We start from the raw sequence: 17,542 nt of genomic DNA on the forward strand, positions 1-17,542 counted from the left end.
CAGCAAAGGTCGACTAAACGCATATGACGGTAACCGAGTTCAGATATAGATACGATTGTTACATCACACCTTAGGGGCACAGACCTATTGTGCCCCGGTTGCTCGGTAATTTTATGAATAGGAGAGAGTAAATCACCGTTTCTTTATTGTGCGCGGCTTTGAGAGAATAGACAGTGAAAGCTTGTTATGAGCGCTACCGGGGCATGCCCCGGCTAGGCATTCGCAAAGCGAAAACACAGAAGAGAATTCGATTTTCGCAGAGACTTCGCTATATATGGGCATTTACAAGCGTAAGAACAAGAAGAATACGATTTTCGCTGTGATTTCGGTATATATAGATTGTTGTGCGTCTATAAATGGTAAAGAATTGTTATTGAACAGAATTCTAGGTGGGGCAATGCCCCAGTTGCCCTATAGGACGAGCCGCCACTGAAAAATAGTATCGCATATACCGGTCTACAATCCATCCAATTAATACATTTAATTCGGATTTAACTCTTTCAGGCCCAGCCCCCTCTATAGAGTGGGTGATTGTCTTCCGGTAATGCCCGCGCCCACTCAATAGAGGGGGCGACATGAAGTTCACGATTCGGACGGCCGTCGATTTCGGCTTAAGGTGCAAATGATCCTTTAAGATTTTCTTGTAATAATGTTATCGTAACTTTCGATAATATAACTGTCACGGGGCATATTAAATGAATGCAACATAGCAAGGTCGCCGATAATAGTTGTCAATCAAGCTGAAATATCATATAATTGTGAGCTCATAATCAATAGTCAGATTTCATTGATGAACAAACAATGTAGTATGGTCGCATTGCGTAATCTCGTACTAAAGAATACCGTATCGCTGTGTGTGAGTACCGGCAAGATAGGAGCTTCAGGCAACATTCTAGCTAACGGTCTGCCGACCCTGTTGTGTCCCCTTGTGCTACAGAATACCGTTTTTCTTGAGCACCAGCAAGCTATGAGCTCCCGTTATATTCAAGTGAATGGTCCTGATGATCTTGCCCACAACCAAGCCAAACAAAACCACTAACTACAACCTCCAAAAGTCCGAAGTGAACTGCTGCCGGAAGAATTCACCAGACATGTGTGCGAACAAATGAATGTTTATGCGAAAAACAAACATAACAACAAAACATAGCAAGTGCGTTGACGATTATAATCAGGGAATGAAAGGAGTTTATCGCACAGATAAAAACAATGCCTCACTACAACTTTGAGCGTCGCTGTAAAAATGGTGGAGGAAACTTTCTTTCACTTCTTCTGTCTAGCAACCACTAATGCCTATATTTTGTATTTGGAATCTGTTAGCCGATACGGATACATCATGGTCAGGTTGAGAGCCAAGCATATTGCACAGCCACCTCCAGCAGGTACCAAAAGACAGCACCTGCCATGTCTGTTACCACAGAGAGCGTACTAAACAGTTACGTGAAGGAGCATATTTCTCTTGATCGGGCGGCTTCTGAATCTTGTTGTCAATTCGTAATATTTGCCATCAATGTCACAGATGCAGAGGGTCTTCTTTTTTTCGTTCTCTTTTTATTGGCTTCACCATGCTTGAAAATATACATCATTATGAGTACCATTGCCTATATACTCTGGATAATTCATCACAATTTGACTGGTATCAAAATTATAGGACATACCTCATCTAGATACTAATAGTCAGATTACCTATCTAGTTGCTAAAAGCTAGATTATATTCAGGGGCTGGAGAACCCTGCTTGATGTTTGATGATATTCATGTTCTTGTGGTTAAGAAAGTACCCTAGCTAGACCATGCTTTCCTGCTATAACATTGGTATTCTAAACAAAATCTAAATGAAAATACACATTACACACTTTCCCTGATGCACTCCAGCGCGTTTCCTGCGCGTATGTTACTTCTCAGGTACAAAACGAATGAGACTCGATTGACATCTGCCGTTATTTTTTCCAATACATTTACATGATTACAAGCAGTACCAAACATTTTATTTCAATAGATTTAATCTATAACCATACAAATAAATTAGCCAAAAGTACGTACTTACCGCAACTTATCCGGAGAATATTCACTCACCGCAATTCCACCTACAGAACATATCAACACAGCGGCACATCTACTTTTCTAAATGATTCCAAAATCATACAGCGTGAAGCGTCTTGATACGCTCTAAACAGTGATGTGTCACATGCGTCGAATAACCAAAAACTCGCGCGTCTGTGAATCTTGGAATGTGCGCAATCAAATGCAATTTTCCGGGAATTCGGGATGTTCAGAGACAATGGCCTGGGATGTACTCGAACCAGGAGCCCTAGTATCTCTGCGACCTCATAAAAATCGTATACCATTTGGTGCGAAAATATACCATCGACGTTCTTGTTGAGTCAATAACACGCTACAGTGACGCTGCAATATTATGCCCTATATCTGCATCAATATAATCCCTTCTTACGCCCTGGTAATCATATAGTTGTGTTATTGACCTTCTAGAACAGGGGCGGGCAACATACGGTCCGCGGACAGCTTTCCGTCTTGCATGATAATGCGGCCCGTGGCCCCAGTCTTCCGAGATTCCCCACCACCTGTTTACATAAGTCAAATTTTAGTGACTCTATGCTAATATACACGTGTATGCGCAGTAGGGCTGTTCAAAAATAACCTTTTTTCTTGAATCTTGCTGGTTACTTGATTAAATCGTTAGGTTGCCCTAAAAAACGACGCTCACCAAATTTGAATTCATTCCAACCAATATTCGCGGATTTCGTAAAGTTTGAAAATTTTGAATTTGCCTAAAAATGCCAAAAATTTTGTTTTTCAAATTTTTCTTCCAACCTTATGAAATTGTTGCTCTGTCTTCAAAAACGATGGAAAACAAATTTGACTCAATTCCAAGCTGCAGAAGCGGAGTTATTCAAGTTTTTTGATGATAATTCTGGGATGATCCACCAATCAAGGATAATCCCAGAATTATCAAAGAAAAACTGAAATAACTCCACTTCTACGGCTTCGAATTGAGTCAAATTTGTTTTGCATCGTTTTTGAAGACAGCGCAACAATTTCATGGGGTTGGCAGAAAAATTTGAAAAAATTTTTTTTTTGCATTTCTAGGCAAATTCAAAATTTTCAAACTCTACGAAATCCGCGAATATTGGTTGGAATGAATTCAAATTTGGTGTGCGTCGTTTTTTAAGGCAACCTAACGATTTAATCAAGTAACCAGCAAGATTCAAGAAAAAAGGTTATTTTTGAACAGCCCTAATGCGCAGCGAGCGAGGGTGGAGCTTACGCGTAAGTTCGTCGAAGCGAGAAGACTTGCATTATCGGCATTTACGATGTACTCAACCCTAATGTCATTTTAATCATGGTGTTTGTCGACTACAATGGTCATTTACACTAGGCCGATATTTTTTATTTTTTATTCTGTAACCGTCGACTTGTAGCATGGCACACATCTTGGCTTTGTAAGACACCACTTATGCCAGGGGTCGCCAACTCAAAACGGGTCGTGGGCCACTTTCAAATTTCGTAGAAGCCGCGGGTCACATGAATTCAATATCGAGATAAAATAGGCCACGCAGTTGAACAACCACGCTATCTCGGTCGGTCCATATCCATTCCCGGTGAACTCCGGACTATTCTACTTTTCACAACGGCCTATTGTATGCACCGAAATCGCGAGCGGCAATATGAATAGTTGCTGAGAATGCATATTGTCGCGCGAGGCGCGAAAACTTTTCAGATTCACGAATGAATTCCGTAATTAATAGTAGCAGTATCAGATATTACTACCAAATATTTATCCTTTCCCCGCCCTTGTGATCAGATTCACCGGTAGGGTTCATGGAGGGAGTGCTTTCGAAAATTTAGGGCAAGTTATAAATGATAATGCATCTTCGGGTGGGCCAATTGTTATTAGTCACTTTGTTGCATGCTGTTATTTCTTGACCCCCATCAGGATTGTCGATTGTATCGGTAGTGGAAATAGTGGAAATATATTGAAATCACCCAAATGTACCATCAACCAATTTCTTTCGCGAGGAGCACACGATTCCGATTCCGGCTCAGATTGAGAGGGGCAGGGGCGTAGACAGGGGGGTAGAATGGAAGAACGTTCTACCCCCTTCCAGGCTCGATTCTATCCCGGAAATCCCAAGTCAACGCTACTGCTATAACAACATTTCTTCACGTTATCGCCTAATTTCAATTTGCTGCGCGCGACGCCGATCACCGACGCTGATTACATGCCTTTTCTCGTCGATCTCTCGTCTATGGAAGCGCGTCTATGCAAGCGTGAAAGGGGCATTGTTACATTTTTCTCTTGGCGAGGGTTAGCGATCAGCCTAATCCCTTTATTCTGAATGCAGTCGTCAAGCAATAATAACATTTATCGCGTCGTTCACGCGTTGTTTTCTCATCAACAGTTATTGTAAACGATAAGGAACATTAATAACATGAAAATAACAACTTATAACTGAATGAAATCATGTTTTAAAGCAATCGCATCTGATTCGTGCTTTGCCGAACTCAAGCCTGTTCCCCAAAACAGCGTGAAGACACAATACATTCGATTCACATTTTATTTTTGACGCCATTGTTGTGCATTGTCTTGACCTCAATGACCATCTATAAGTCATACTAGATTATGCCTTTCGTGATCGGTATCCCACCGGGACGCATTCAGCCTTCAATAGCCGCGCCGAAACTTGTTTGAGATTCCCTCGCTTTGCGGATAAGTCATTATTCACACGCCGGTACAATTAGTACATGCGCCATGTTCGAAATGAATGGAATTAAAACGCCGAGAAGACGTTACTCTTACACGCGAATTGAATCATATCAAAATTCATGAAGATATAACAGATTCTGCGCTGTATAGATTGTTCGTCGTGAAATGTTGTTCTGGTATTCTTTCAAGGTCGATTACTTATTTGAATACAAATAAGATCTCCTGCACTGTCACGGGATGAGCGCGTGCGCATCGTAACATGATCCCCGTGCAAGTTGTTGATTGCTAACACGATCCCCGAGCAAGCTGTTGATTGCTAACTCGCTTTCAGTAATTAGATCCGCCAATCAGTTACGCTTTCAAAAGCGTGCGGTACGTAATACAGAAGTCGCTGTCGCTAAAGGTATGACGCATAGAGGCTCATTCTTCCCCCTTTATTCAGTTCTACCCCCTTTTTATCTCGGCTGGCTACGCCCCTGGAGAGGGGTGCTACTATATTAAGATCGAAAAATGAAGTTATGTTGAATTGCGCGGAGCGCGAAGAAAATTTCAAGATTAATCAAAATCTCTTAAAAATTTGGGAGTGAATTCGTAATTTCCATTTGCATGTCGACGGCCGCACAAATTCACTTCTACGGCCGCGGGTTGCCCATCCCTTGTTCTAATAGTATACATGTGGCATGCCAATTTTAAATCCGCATTCCAGTTGTTGAGTCTTTAACTATAGATAACTAACCTGCGGATAGATACGCAACACCCGTCGTTACGCTTGTTTGCCCGGAGGAAATTACTGCTCAGCAATCTGAACGCAACATAATTTATAATCCCATAGCTGACGACCCGCGTGCTTAAATTCAATAAAGTTGATCTTATTTGAAAGCCACTGTCGCACTGATTTCGGCATTATTCTGAACAATCGCCACCATTGTTATGGCCATTGTGCTGCGTCGCTGCGATTGTTTGAAACAATGCCGATTTTCAGAGTTTGGGGTGTATTTAAAGAGAGTTCCATTGCTCTGATTGGATTTTAATGTATATTTTCGGAATCAGTGCGGCAGTAGCTTTCGAATGAGATCAACCATATTGAATTTAAGCACGCGGGTCGTCAGCTATGGAGTTAGCAATTATGTTGCGTTCTGATTGCTGAGCAGTAATTTCCTCCGGGCAAACAAGCGTGACGACGGGTGTTGCGTATCTATCCGTAGGTTCGTTATCTATACTTTAACATTTCTGACAAATTTCCCCAAACTGGTTCGAAAATAGCAAAAACATTGAACAGAGCATCAATTTATTTCGAGTTAGGTTGCACTGAGACTAATCCTAATGCTGGTAGCGACTACATAGAGCACGGCGTCGTTCTTTACTGTCATGCAAAATTTGATCAGTTTTGGGATTGAAATAAATTGTGTTGATTTGGGGTAGCCTAATTGAGGGCGAAACCGGGCAACCTATTGCATCTAAGTCTGTCTTAGGCAGTGCATTTCGTCAGCTTTAGGCTACTGCCAAAGATATGAATTAATGGATGACTTACACATGGGAATTGCTCTAAATCTTCAAAGAATATCAAAAATTTGCTCAAATGAAGTTGAAATCAGGCTATCCTCCATTGAGCGCGACTGCTGGAGTTTGAATTTGGCGAGCTTTCTTGAATACGAAATATGTTTCATCGTGAACAATCGTCTTCTCAGAATGGTTGTGAAACACATGTTTAGTCAGAATTCATACAGACTTTGTCAATTTCTCGCGCCCCCCTGAGAGCCTCCCGCACGCCCCACGTTGAGAACCACTGGCCTAGGCTACGGTAAGGTTACTCCAAGTTGTTTCGACACCTTCCTATCTTTTCATTGTATCGCAGTCTTGTGATGTTTTGAAACGATGAAAATATTAATAAACCTGATTGATTGATTGATCTTGGTAAATTTGGGGTACCGGGCTTGTAGAACGCCTTGAAATCTTAATTAAGGATTGCACCGTGTGTTGATTTATCAGAGAGAAGCAGACACGGTGGTGCCTGTATGACAATGCTGTTCTCAAATCCACATTGTCTTCGTCATTATTGGCAAGAAATGGCTTTGAAGGTACATTGCTGTCGTTAAAATAATTCATTAAATACGATTTATTCCTTTATTGTACTTGTGGATAAATAGGCGAATAATGTATCGCCTCAGCAATCCGGCCCGCCAAGTACTTAATTTTCCTATATCCGGCCCGCCGACTGGGGAAGTTGCCCGGCCCTGTTGTATAATGTTCGGTAATTCCATTTAAAATTGATGTTGCATGTGGTATGCCTGGGGAGTGCGGATTACATAAAGTTGTAATGACTCGATCTTGAACCCAAAAATATAACAAAGTTGCTGTTAGGTCTCTGTATGCCGTATTAGCTATGCAACATTAGCATCATCTGTATATAGATGAAATCGTGAATTGTTGCAGTTTTCGATGCTTTCAAATTCCCATCCTGGCGATTAAGCCGGTTATTTGAACATGCCCCTATAAGACGAAAGTTTCGAGATCTTGACGATAATACCGCGTATTTATATTTCTCCCAAAAATGCAAAAACATCTGTTGCCGCAATTTTCGCACTCCTCATTGTACATGGAAATATCATTTAAATGGAGAGAATGTGATTTAACAAATTTGATCAATGTGTATAAATTAGGCATGTTATTTATGCTCACCGGGTCTGTGTTAAACTTGTAGCGAATAGCATGGATTGGAGATATTGGTACACATCAAGGCATGATTATTTTTGGCGGATGCCAAAACTAGCTTTTGTTTGGGTTATTTCCGATTTCGTTTTTGGCAGTTTTGGCATCACCATGAATACATAACTATAGACTCGAATTGACCATATAAAACGATTCGGTGTGGCGTTTCTCATCATACAGAAGCCGCAAAACTGGCAGTATCCACTCCGCGCCATCAAACAGCAAAATTAAAAACCGAATTAACAATGACGTCGGAGAGCGAATTCCACTAATACAAAACCTACTGCTTCGACAAAATGAAATCTCAATGGTCGATTCACTATGCGTGCAAAATTACAGGTATTAGCACTTATCACAATACCACATATGATAATGAAAGGTTGCTGAGACGTTTGGATCATAGTCTTCCCAACTTGATCAATGGTTAAAAATAATGTGTGGCTTTAATATTCAATATAACAGGAAAAGTATCACCCAACAAAGAATAATCGAGGAAAGGACTGAATGTGTGTTTACTGTGTATGTATGGTGTGCATGCAGATGGAGATTGCTTGTTGGCGTCCGAGGCCTTTTGCACGGCGTATTTTCATTGATGAAACTGATAAAACCATGCCCCTATCGTCAGGGTTGTAATTAATCAAGTCATGACTCGACTAAAGTCCGACTCGATTCAAGACTCGACTTGACTCGAGTCATTTTTTTAATTTGTGTATTGACTCGAATTGTACTGAGGTAATTGTACATGACTCGAACCAAGTCATATGACTCGAGACTAGGACGGCCAAGACAGACATTTCATTGTAACTTCGAAGAATATAAAAGTGACCACATTATTGGTATTTCGTCTAGTGGTACTTGAAAAGTAGGGCCAAAAACTGTTGGGACCGAGGAAAATCACGATATTATGAATGCTATCCATTCTATGACACTCGAGCAGAGTTGAAAAGTGGGTTGGACCGGATTGAACTCAAAACTGAACAGTGAACCCAATGACTTGGACTTGGACTTGAGTCATAACACCGTGACTCGAACTCGACCCTCTAATCACTGACTTGGACTCGGACTTGACTCGGTGGTGAATTCAAAATAACTCTACTTGATTCAATTCATAACTATAAAAGTGAGATTTACTTGTGACTCGGAACCTTGCGACTTGGTTACAACCATGCCTATTGTCCAACGTGACACAGCCAATCAGTCATTGCACATGGATTCCAAAACTGGTCGATTCCTAACTAAATTCGATGGTACTTCTTAAAGGTCAACTATATCGACCAAAACGACTTTGGCTCATTTTGTAGAGTTTGTTATACTGATTCCAATAATATACATCTTACCTTTTAAAATTAGGTATTTCTTGAGATATCGGAGTGCAAACTGCCGACTTCTGAGAAACGGCTGTAAAATCAGCAACCGTGTCGATGACGTACTACTAGGATGTTTTGCCGATACATGGAAAACTGAATGGGATGTCTAATTCGATCGTAGGTTGTTGTCTTCGCCTAAACCGCCTGATGCTGCGTTGTTTTGATCCGTCGTGCCCGACTGGACTATTCCGTCTTCATTTTATGGTACTTTAGGTTCATATCATTCGCGATGCCTAGTGTACAGGGAGTACAGAAGCGAACGTGCAAGGCAAGAATCCAGTTCTGTTTACATCTCATGTATTGATTCCATGGAAACGCCACCTCTTTGGGATGAGGGCAGCTAGCTGCCTGCACTTCAATGAAAACAGATGCAGAGATCAGAAGAAAATCAAGCCCGGAAAGACGTTTTTTGCAGTAAAATATGTAAAATTTAAGGAAGGCTGTCTCGTTAATAAAAGCGCTCACCGATGTACAGTATTATTCAGTAAGCTGCTATAGTCATTGATTACTTCCTCCACAACAAATGACACTGTACCAAGGAAAAGAACGATTTCTGAAGTCACATCTGTCATTGAATCGTTGACCACGAAGTGTGACCAGAACCCCCTCCCCTGCTGCTGCACGCGCACGATGGTAACGAGATCAAGCCATCAGATAGCAGAGAACTTGGTTCAACACATCATGATGACGTCGTATCACGGAAGGTAATTATTATTTCAACCTCACTTTCCCTAACAACTTCAGAGTTTTGTAACTTCAAACAACCACCCCTGTTATAGGCTTACATAAAAACCCTCTTTCTCGCAGCTGGCTTTCACTTGGATATGGAACCGGTGTTACAATAAAAGAGTAAATCGAGTGTTAGTGAGTGTATATGATTGAATTTCTGCTGTAAATGATTATTTCAGCGACGTTGACAATCCTGGCTGAGGGCATCATGCTGAAGCATAACATCAAAAAAAGAAAAATCGCTGAAGAATCCTGGAAATAGCAAGACTTATTCACACAGATTTATTGAAATGATTTCCTTCTATGACGTTATAATTCCTGCGATTCTGTATGTATTACAACCTAATAAAAGGTTCTGACTGTTCCATATGTATTAGAATCGAGTAAATGCTTTCGAGTAAAGTCATTTTATTACATACAAAGATGAAGTGAAAGTAGCAGACTGTGTGAGAACTGATCAGCGGTGTCGAGATACTTCAAATCCAGTGCATGCGGCGGAGTTGAATTCCTGTCTGAGTGAATCTAGTCGGGTCAAGCGTCTCTGAAAAGTCGATATGTACTAGTTATATGCATCGGTCCTCAAGCTTAGATCCTCAGCATACCGCACAACCGTACATGCATACAGTACACTAATTGTTTTAGACGTGCAATACCAATCATTTGGCAAAACGGTACGGTACTTTCGTCGTCCAGGAATGCCCAAGTAATCGTATATACCATTCAATGGCTTACCTTTATACGGGAATTCCTCAGTAGTGTCAGAATAAGATTTACTAGACACCGTGTCGCTATCATTTGAATCCACAGCTTCTGCAGAGGTTGACATTATCCCATTTCAATACATACACCACGGCCGCAGCATCAGAAATACCTCCTGGTAGTACGTCATCGACATGGTTCATTGATTTTACTACCGTTTTGGTCTGTGGTGGTGTTTTGCGACTTTTGCTGCTCGATATCTCAGAAAATACTTAATTTTAGAAGATATGAGGTATATTTTTATAATCAGCATGTAAAACTCTACAGAATGAGCCAAAGTTGTTTTGGTCGATATAGTTGACCTTTAATCGCTGGATGTCATCTACCACCTAGTCTAGTCACTGGATTGATCAATCCATATAGATTGGAAGAAAATCCAGATTTAATTTCTTAACTTTATCAACCCTAAGATTTTTATTCGCCTTTCATTGACCCCTTGGATGGTAGTCCCTGAACCCCCGAAGGGCTCACTGACCGCAAATTATTAATTTTGCTTTACACAGCACTTGTTTGTTCGCTTCATACAAACTCCGTTCAATTCTTGTTGACATTTTTATCAAAACAGTTCATAAAATCTATATTATCCAAAAAAAACTAATTTTTGGCATATTCAAAAATTTATTTTTGGCAGTTTGAGAATCTGTTCCGAAATGCCAAGAATAATCATCCTTGTATATATCGGATATAAGGGCGCATTAACACATAGTTCCAGTTTTCTACGTCCACGTCATGTTCCGGATAAATTAAACGTGTATGATGCAATAAAATTAGGCCCTAGGGCGCTAGGCAATCGTTTGCAAGTCTAAGCATTACATTGCGTTTTGTTAGCGTCGCCGTTCTTATACAGACATTTAGCGAAGGTCCTTAGTCGTCCGAATTGATAGTGCTATCCGATACTTTCATACGCAAGAAATAGTTCGTTTTCAGACCCCGCGATAACACTTCACGCGAATCTTCCAATATAGCCTAAATAAACTTCACTTTGCGGTTTTCTCAGAGGTATGTCATAAGCATTGCCAATTATTATTGGTTTATTGCCCGTCTCGTTGCCGGCAGAACTTGAATGTGAGTGGTGGACGTTGCACATTTGGTATTGGAAGCCCCGGTGTTGCAGCCACCCTTACATGCGCCGGCAGGAGCGTCCGCTGCCGTTGGCAAAAACATCACAATCAATGTAGTCTTGAAATCTGTGTTCTCGGACTTTATTGTCAAAATGAAACCGGCAATTGTCAAATAATGCCAAATGCTAAATCAGCATGAAAGGGAAAGTCGACAAAATATGATATTTATGATTTGTGACCCACAACAATCTCCAGCTTTCACTCCGACTCCAATCTCTCGCGCGAACCAGAAAAGCAGTTTCACTGTGACAAACCGTCGCTTCTTTCTTAAATATATCTCGTTTGTAAGTAATTATGTTTTGCTTGAAACGTCATCGTGAGTAGCAGCATGATTTTTGATAGTCTCGTTTTGCATGATATATATATAGGCAGGAAGAAATCTGTGACATATTTATTAGCTGGAATAGAAGCAAGATAGCACTGTATTGAAATACGCTGTCGGCATGAGATGTCGCTGCTCGAGCCGAATGAAATACAGCTTCGTGAGAAGTACGAATATGTACAAGAGGAGACAAAGGCATGGGCTGAGCGAGTCAAGGATAAAGTGAGATGCTCGTCGTCTACACACAAGAGGCTTTTCCCAATCATATCATGGCTACCGCGTTACCCGTTTCGAAAGTTTATCGTCGGGGACGTAATATCTGGTCTCACTACGGCCATTGTGAGAATACCGCAGGGCTTGGCATACGGCCTTTTGGCTGGCCTGCTGCCTATCAATGGATTATACACCGGATTCTTCTCACCACTGGTATACACTATCTTTGGAACTTCAAGGCATATATCGGTTGGGGTATTTTCAATCGTAAGCCTTATGCTCGGTGCTGCATTAGATAGATTCAACGCCGAATATCCATATACTGTTATGGCAGCTACGCAGTCGCCGATAAGAGTGTCGAGTTCGAGCAACGTCTCGTTGTTATTACAAGACAATGCTGACTTGGCTTATCAGACCCAGACGGATGTATCAATATTAGTCAACGGGTCTGTAACGCCAAACACAAATGACGTATCTGAACAAAATGCCCGAAACCTTATAGTGATAGGTTCATTGTCGGTTCTTATTGGGGTTAATTTAATCTTGTTGGGAATATTTCGTCTGGGAATAGTTGCTATGTTTTTGTCTGAACCTGTCGTATCCGGCTTCACTACGGCAGCTGCAATATACGTCGTCACTGCACAGATGAAATACGTAACAGGAATCCAACTTAAAGGGCAGACAGGAATCTTGGGATTGATAAAAACATGGGTTGAACTGTTTTCGCGTCTGAATGACATATACTGGCCGTCAATCATCGTAAGCTGTGTTTGCTTAGTGGTCCTCATACCCACGAAATATATCAACCGCACTTTCAAGGCCAAACTGCGCAATATACCGATACCCGTGGAACTTTTTATAGTAATCATGGGCACTATCGTGTCGTGGTCGTTAAGTTACGGCTCACAAAACGATTTCTTAATCGTGGGCGTGGTGCCGAGAGGCATGCCAACACCAATCGTACCCGACGTTTCCCTATGGCCGAAGCTTATCTCCGAATCTATATCGATCGCCATAATTATTTTCGCGGTCGCCGTTTCGATGGGCAAGATATTCGCCAAAAAACATGGTTACTCAATCGACCCCAATCAAGAGCTGTTGGCGCTTGGATTTTGTCAGGTGACGAGTGGTTTTTTCCGAGGTCACTCGGGAGGCGGGGCCCTCGCAAGAAGCAGTGTGCAAGAAAGTAGTGGTGGCAATACGCAAGTCGCTTCTATGGTATCATGCTGTGTTATATTAATGGTTTTGCTGGTGATCGGCCCGCTGTTTGAACACTTGCCTAAAGCGTGCTTGGCCTGCATCATTTTAGCCAACTTACACGGTCTTTTGATGCAGTTCCAAACGCTGCCCGGTCTATGGAGAATCGACAAGTACGACTTTGCAGTTTGGGTCTTCACTTTCAGCAGTGTCATTATTCTCGGTATCGATACAGGCCTTGGAGTTGGGGTTGTGTTTTCTCTTATATGCGGCGTTTTGAGGACCAATAGCGCGAAGCTTGCTACAATTGGAGAACTAGTCGGATCAGAGGAATACGGCGATGTCGACCTGTACAAAGGTGCTGCCGAATTACCAGGGATAAAGATTGTGAGGTTTGACAAGTCACCGACCTACGCTAATAAGTCTACCCTACAGAAACTCACTCCGGACGCGGTATCATCGCCTTCTGAACACAACGACAACGAAAAACGTATCTTGATTATGGATTGCTCCCGGTGGAATGTAATCGATGTGGTTGGTCTGTCGACTCTCAAAGCAGCTATTCAGGACTTGTCGAATGCTAGAATCGAGGTGTATCTGTCGTCATTACCTGACGCAATCCATGGAAAACTGCAACGATATGGCATTATTGGCGCTGAAAATCTAATACCGGAAAGTCGCTTGTATCATTCGCTTGCACTTGCCATCCGGGCGTCGAAGAAAGTTATTGAAGCTGAGAGAGTCTCTGCAGTTATTGAAGCCGAGAGAGTCTCTGCAGTGTGACGGTTCTTTCGACACGCTACCAGTGTTGGGATGACTCGAGTCAAATTTTTCATATGACTTGACTTGACTCGAGTCACTTTGCAAAAAATGACTTCACCTGACTTGATACGGCGCTTCAGAAATGTGGATTGACTCGTGACTCGGAGCAGAATTTACTAGCCGATTTCAAGTCATCAAGTTAACTGTGTCGATTAAATCTCTGTATTTTGTGTACGTTCGGATTGTTCGCGATGCGCCGGTGTGATATGTGACTTGTGAGAGCAACCAGCCATTCACTGATTGTAACTTCCACTGATCTTCCATTGTTACATCACAAATAAATTGACCGACAACGAAAAGATCCCAGCTTACGTTTAAAGTAGTAGCAGTAGAATAATCTAATAACAACGTATCACTGTTTCTTAGACTGTCCAGGGCTCGGTGCAAACTTTGCGCAGTGCCCACCTTAACCAACCCTCTTGTATGGTTTGAATCGAACGAATATATACTGTATTGTACTATATTCTCACGGATGTGTAGATGGGTCGTGTATTATACCATTTCAATTTGTTTCAACTTCTCGATGTCTCGTATTCGATCCTCTATTTTGACTCACGTATTTTATTAGCATCTCTATACGTGTGCATGAGCAATACAACTGCCATTTTACATGCATAATAAACTTTATACTACTAATTGATTCAAGATAAACGACCAATTGACCTGTCTCTCACACATCTAGCAAATGTAATGACTTTGATACTTCAATTTGAATTGATTTGTGACTTGACTCGTGACTTGACTTGACCTTCGAAAATCGATCAACTTGACTTGACTCGAGTCAAAATGTGCAATGACTCGAGATCACTCGTGTCTCGATGGTATAAATGACTTGAGCCCAACACTGCACGCTAGTAACAGTATAAACGACCGCTGGACTTTTACTAATACAATTTGTTTACTACTCTTTATCAAATCTGATAAATTTACCTCAATTTCGAGAAATTAAATCGCGTCTTGTGTTCATGGTATGACTCTATGAGCGTCTTCAAGTTGTGGATATATAGCTGCCTTTGAATAATGAGCTGCCTTATTCTAGGGCAACATCTCACCAGGAATAGCACAATTACTCGCGAGCAGCAAAACATATCCACCAAAAAGCCTTAACCCCGCATCTGCGTGGTATCGGTGATGAAGCAACATCATCGTGAGATTTAAATATAAGGAGAAATCGACTCCCGGCTGCCATCACAGCGTTTTCAGAATTCACGGATACAGCTCTTTTCTACAAAAATAATATGCTAGTTAGTCTGTCCTTCAACACGAAATGAAGTAAGCTTTAAGAAAAATCTCGCAAGAGAAATATCAACTGCAATAGCTTATACACTTTTAATGCTACGAAAAGCCGCAACAGATGCATGAAAGACCAGCATGCGGCGCTGGAGCCGCCGGATACCGGCTTATATAGGAAATTTGTCCTCTTTTTTACTTTTTTGAAAGTGTCTTAGGAGGACGCCCAAATGTCCTCTTTTTGGGATTTTGTCCTCTTTTTCAAGAGTCTTGTTTAAATATAGGCTCCGGCGACTATTTCGGGAGCTGAGCCGGAAAGTTGACTTTTTTTCTAGTCAACCAACGTAAAGTGTGACAGAAAATCTGTATTTCTGGAGTTAGGCTTTTTTTAGTTCACCAACCACAAAGTCGAGAAGAATTTAGGATTTTTTCGGATTTCACTCCAGAATTGTAAGTTGAAAATTTTTGGAAGAATGTCCTCTTCTCACACTCCCAAAATATAACCCTGTAGGCTTTTCCCTTGAGTTTTACGAATTACACTGAGATTATGGCCAGTGTGAAGTGGTACAGTACAGGTGCACTTGTACAGCATTGTTACTTTCAGTCGTCAACAATTCCTACCATCATTATACGGCTACGCGATAATGAATTGAATTATTTCTCCGGGCGAGACCAGTTGTATTATGAAGAGGATGTGAATGCCTTCGCGGCTTCGCTCGCATGGTCAGTACAACCATTATATAGCCTACTGTGTTGCCGACATGGGAAAACTAATACCGGGCTTCTCCAGGGCCATGGAATAATTTTGAGGTGGGCCACAGAGCTATTTGGGAAATTGTAGATTTAGTGAAAGTTTAGTCATATTTGTTATGTTATTTCCCAAAAACATATATGGATATTATCGAATTATACGTATAGGCTTCATGAAGCTTTTCATTCGACTCTGATATCACGCAGTAACACGTATGGAATAACAATGTACAAGTCGAAAATGGGAGGGGAAGCGGAGTCTTAATTTGCCCCGGCTACGCCTATGTTGACAACCTATGGCTTTACAGTAACGAAAATAATTTCGAGTATATAATAACTGGAAGTTAACGCCGAGAGATGAGCATGGTTTAGGATTAAGATTTGAGAAAACAGGAGTTGTGAAATTTAGCGGAATTAGGATTTGAGATTTTTCTTCAGTGGAATGGCAACAAAGTTTTTCGTTTTACCAAAGTTACTTCATGTACACAAAAGTAGCACTCATTTTGCGTTTTATTTCTATTTACAGAATTATATGCAGGCATAAGATGTAGCATTTCGAAGTAGAATTCCAAGTTTGATTCGGATTCGGATTCGGATTCGCATTGGAACATACAAATGTCTGGAAAAGGATTAGGATTTGACGCTTCGGACTTGGATTGGATTGATTAGGACATGGAAATTTCAAATCCATTCATCTCTGGAACCAAGTATTGCGGCAGGTTCATACCTCGTATTGCGTTCATAAAGGTTTGCGTTAAACTCGGAATGATGTGTATAATGTCGATTTACGGAACTTTGGAAGGTTGCATTATTCTAACTTTAAAATAGCCGCAATTGCAATTTATTATCATTTAGCAATTTCCTGTGGAGTATAGGGCACCACCGCAACGAATCGTAATGGATCGACGATCTAGCGCAGCTCATTAATCTTTGGAGTAGGTCTAAATCTAAAGTGTCCACTGTCCAGCCATGAAATCGCTGGACATAATGTAAGAGTTGCATGAGTTGATTGTATATCATTTGATTGAATTTTCTGACATTGAAACTTCAGTACGCGCAAGACATACGCGCAGCTTGCATAATATAAATTATTCCGTCACCTCACTGTATAGTATCCCATTCACCGAAATCACATTGAGAATTGCTTGAAGCTGACCCAGAATCGTTATATATATTTCCCACCACAGTGGAACAAAAAACCCAATCACGCGAACAGAGTTCGCGGATGCGGGGCTATATCATTCTGTTTCACGACTTGCGTGGAACCGCGGACGGTCATAATGTACACAAGAGTGGGAGGAGCTCTAAGGGGCCCCTAATTACTTCATTAGTCGTTGTTGGAGGAGAATTAAAATTGTTGAACTTGAAAATTTTCTTCACGCTTCGCGCGATTTTATGTCTTCAACATTTCAATATGAACGGTAATAACAATGCGCATATTTTAGAGAAATAGGCATATTAGCACCGGCGATTACCACGCATTATTATGTAATAACTGGAAGCATATGCTGAAGTAACCAAGTATTCCAGCAGGGTCATATGTCAATCGATATTATTATCGTTGCTGTGAGCTGGAGGTTGACAAAAGACACCGTTTCTCCT

The 17,542-nt window shown here is 41.3% G+C and overlaps 1 protein-coding gene and 2 long non-coding RNA genes across 3 annotated transcripts in view; 1 reads left to right on the forward strand and 2 right to left on the reverse strand.

The window, feature by feature from the left end:
• Positions 1 to 17,542, reverse strand: part of LOC145439059 (uncharacterized) — a 79,831-nt gene that overhangs the window by 8,968 nt on the left and 53,321 nt on the right. The window lies entirely within an intron of this gene.
• LOC145439050 (sulfate transporter-like) lies at positions 5,626 to 14,259 on the forward strand. Its single transcript, XM_080316516.1, has 2 exons — positions 5,626 to 8,677; positions 10,583 to 14,259. The coding sequence occupies exon 2, from the start codon at positions 11,855 to 11,857 to the stop codon at positions 13,919 to 13,921; it is 2,067 nt and encodes a 688-aa protein (XP_080172642.1). The 5' UTR covers positions 5,626 to 8,677; positions 10,583 to 11,854; the 3' UTR covers positions 13,922 to 14,259.
• On the reverse strand, positions 9,918 to 10,386 carry LOC145439060 (uncharacterized). Its single transcript, XR_013915083.1, has 2 exons — positions 10,259 to 10,386; positions 9,918 to 10,067 (listed from the first exon to the last, which is right to left on the reverse strand). It is a non-coding gene; the product is annotated as an uncharacterized LOC145439060 (long non-coding RNA).

This window comes from Botryllus schlosseri, chromosome 5 (assembly GCF_051294905.1).
Source record: "Botryllus schlosseri isolate E-star chromosome 5, Bs_hap1, whole genome shotgun sequence".
NCBI lineage: Eukaryota > Metazoa > Chordata > Ascidiacea > Stolidobranchia > Styelidae > Botryllus > Botryllus schlosseri.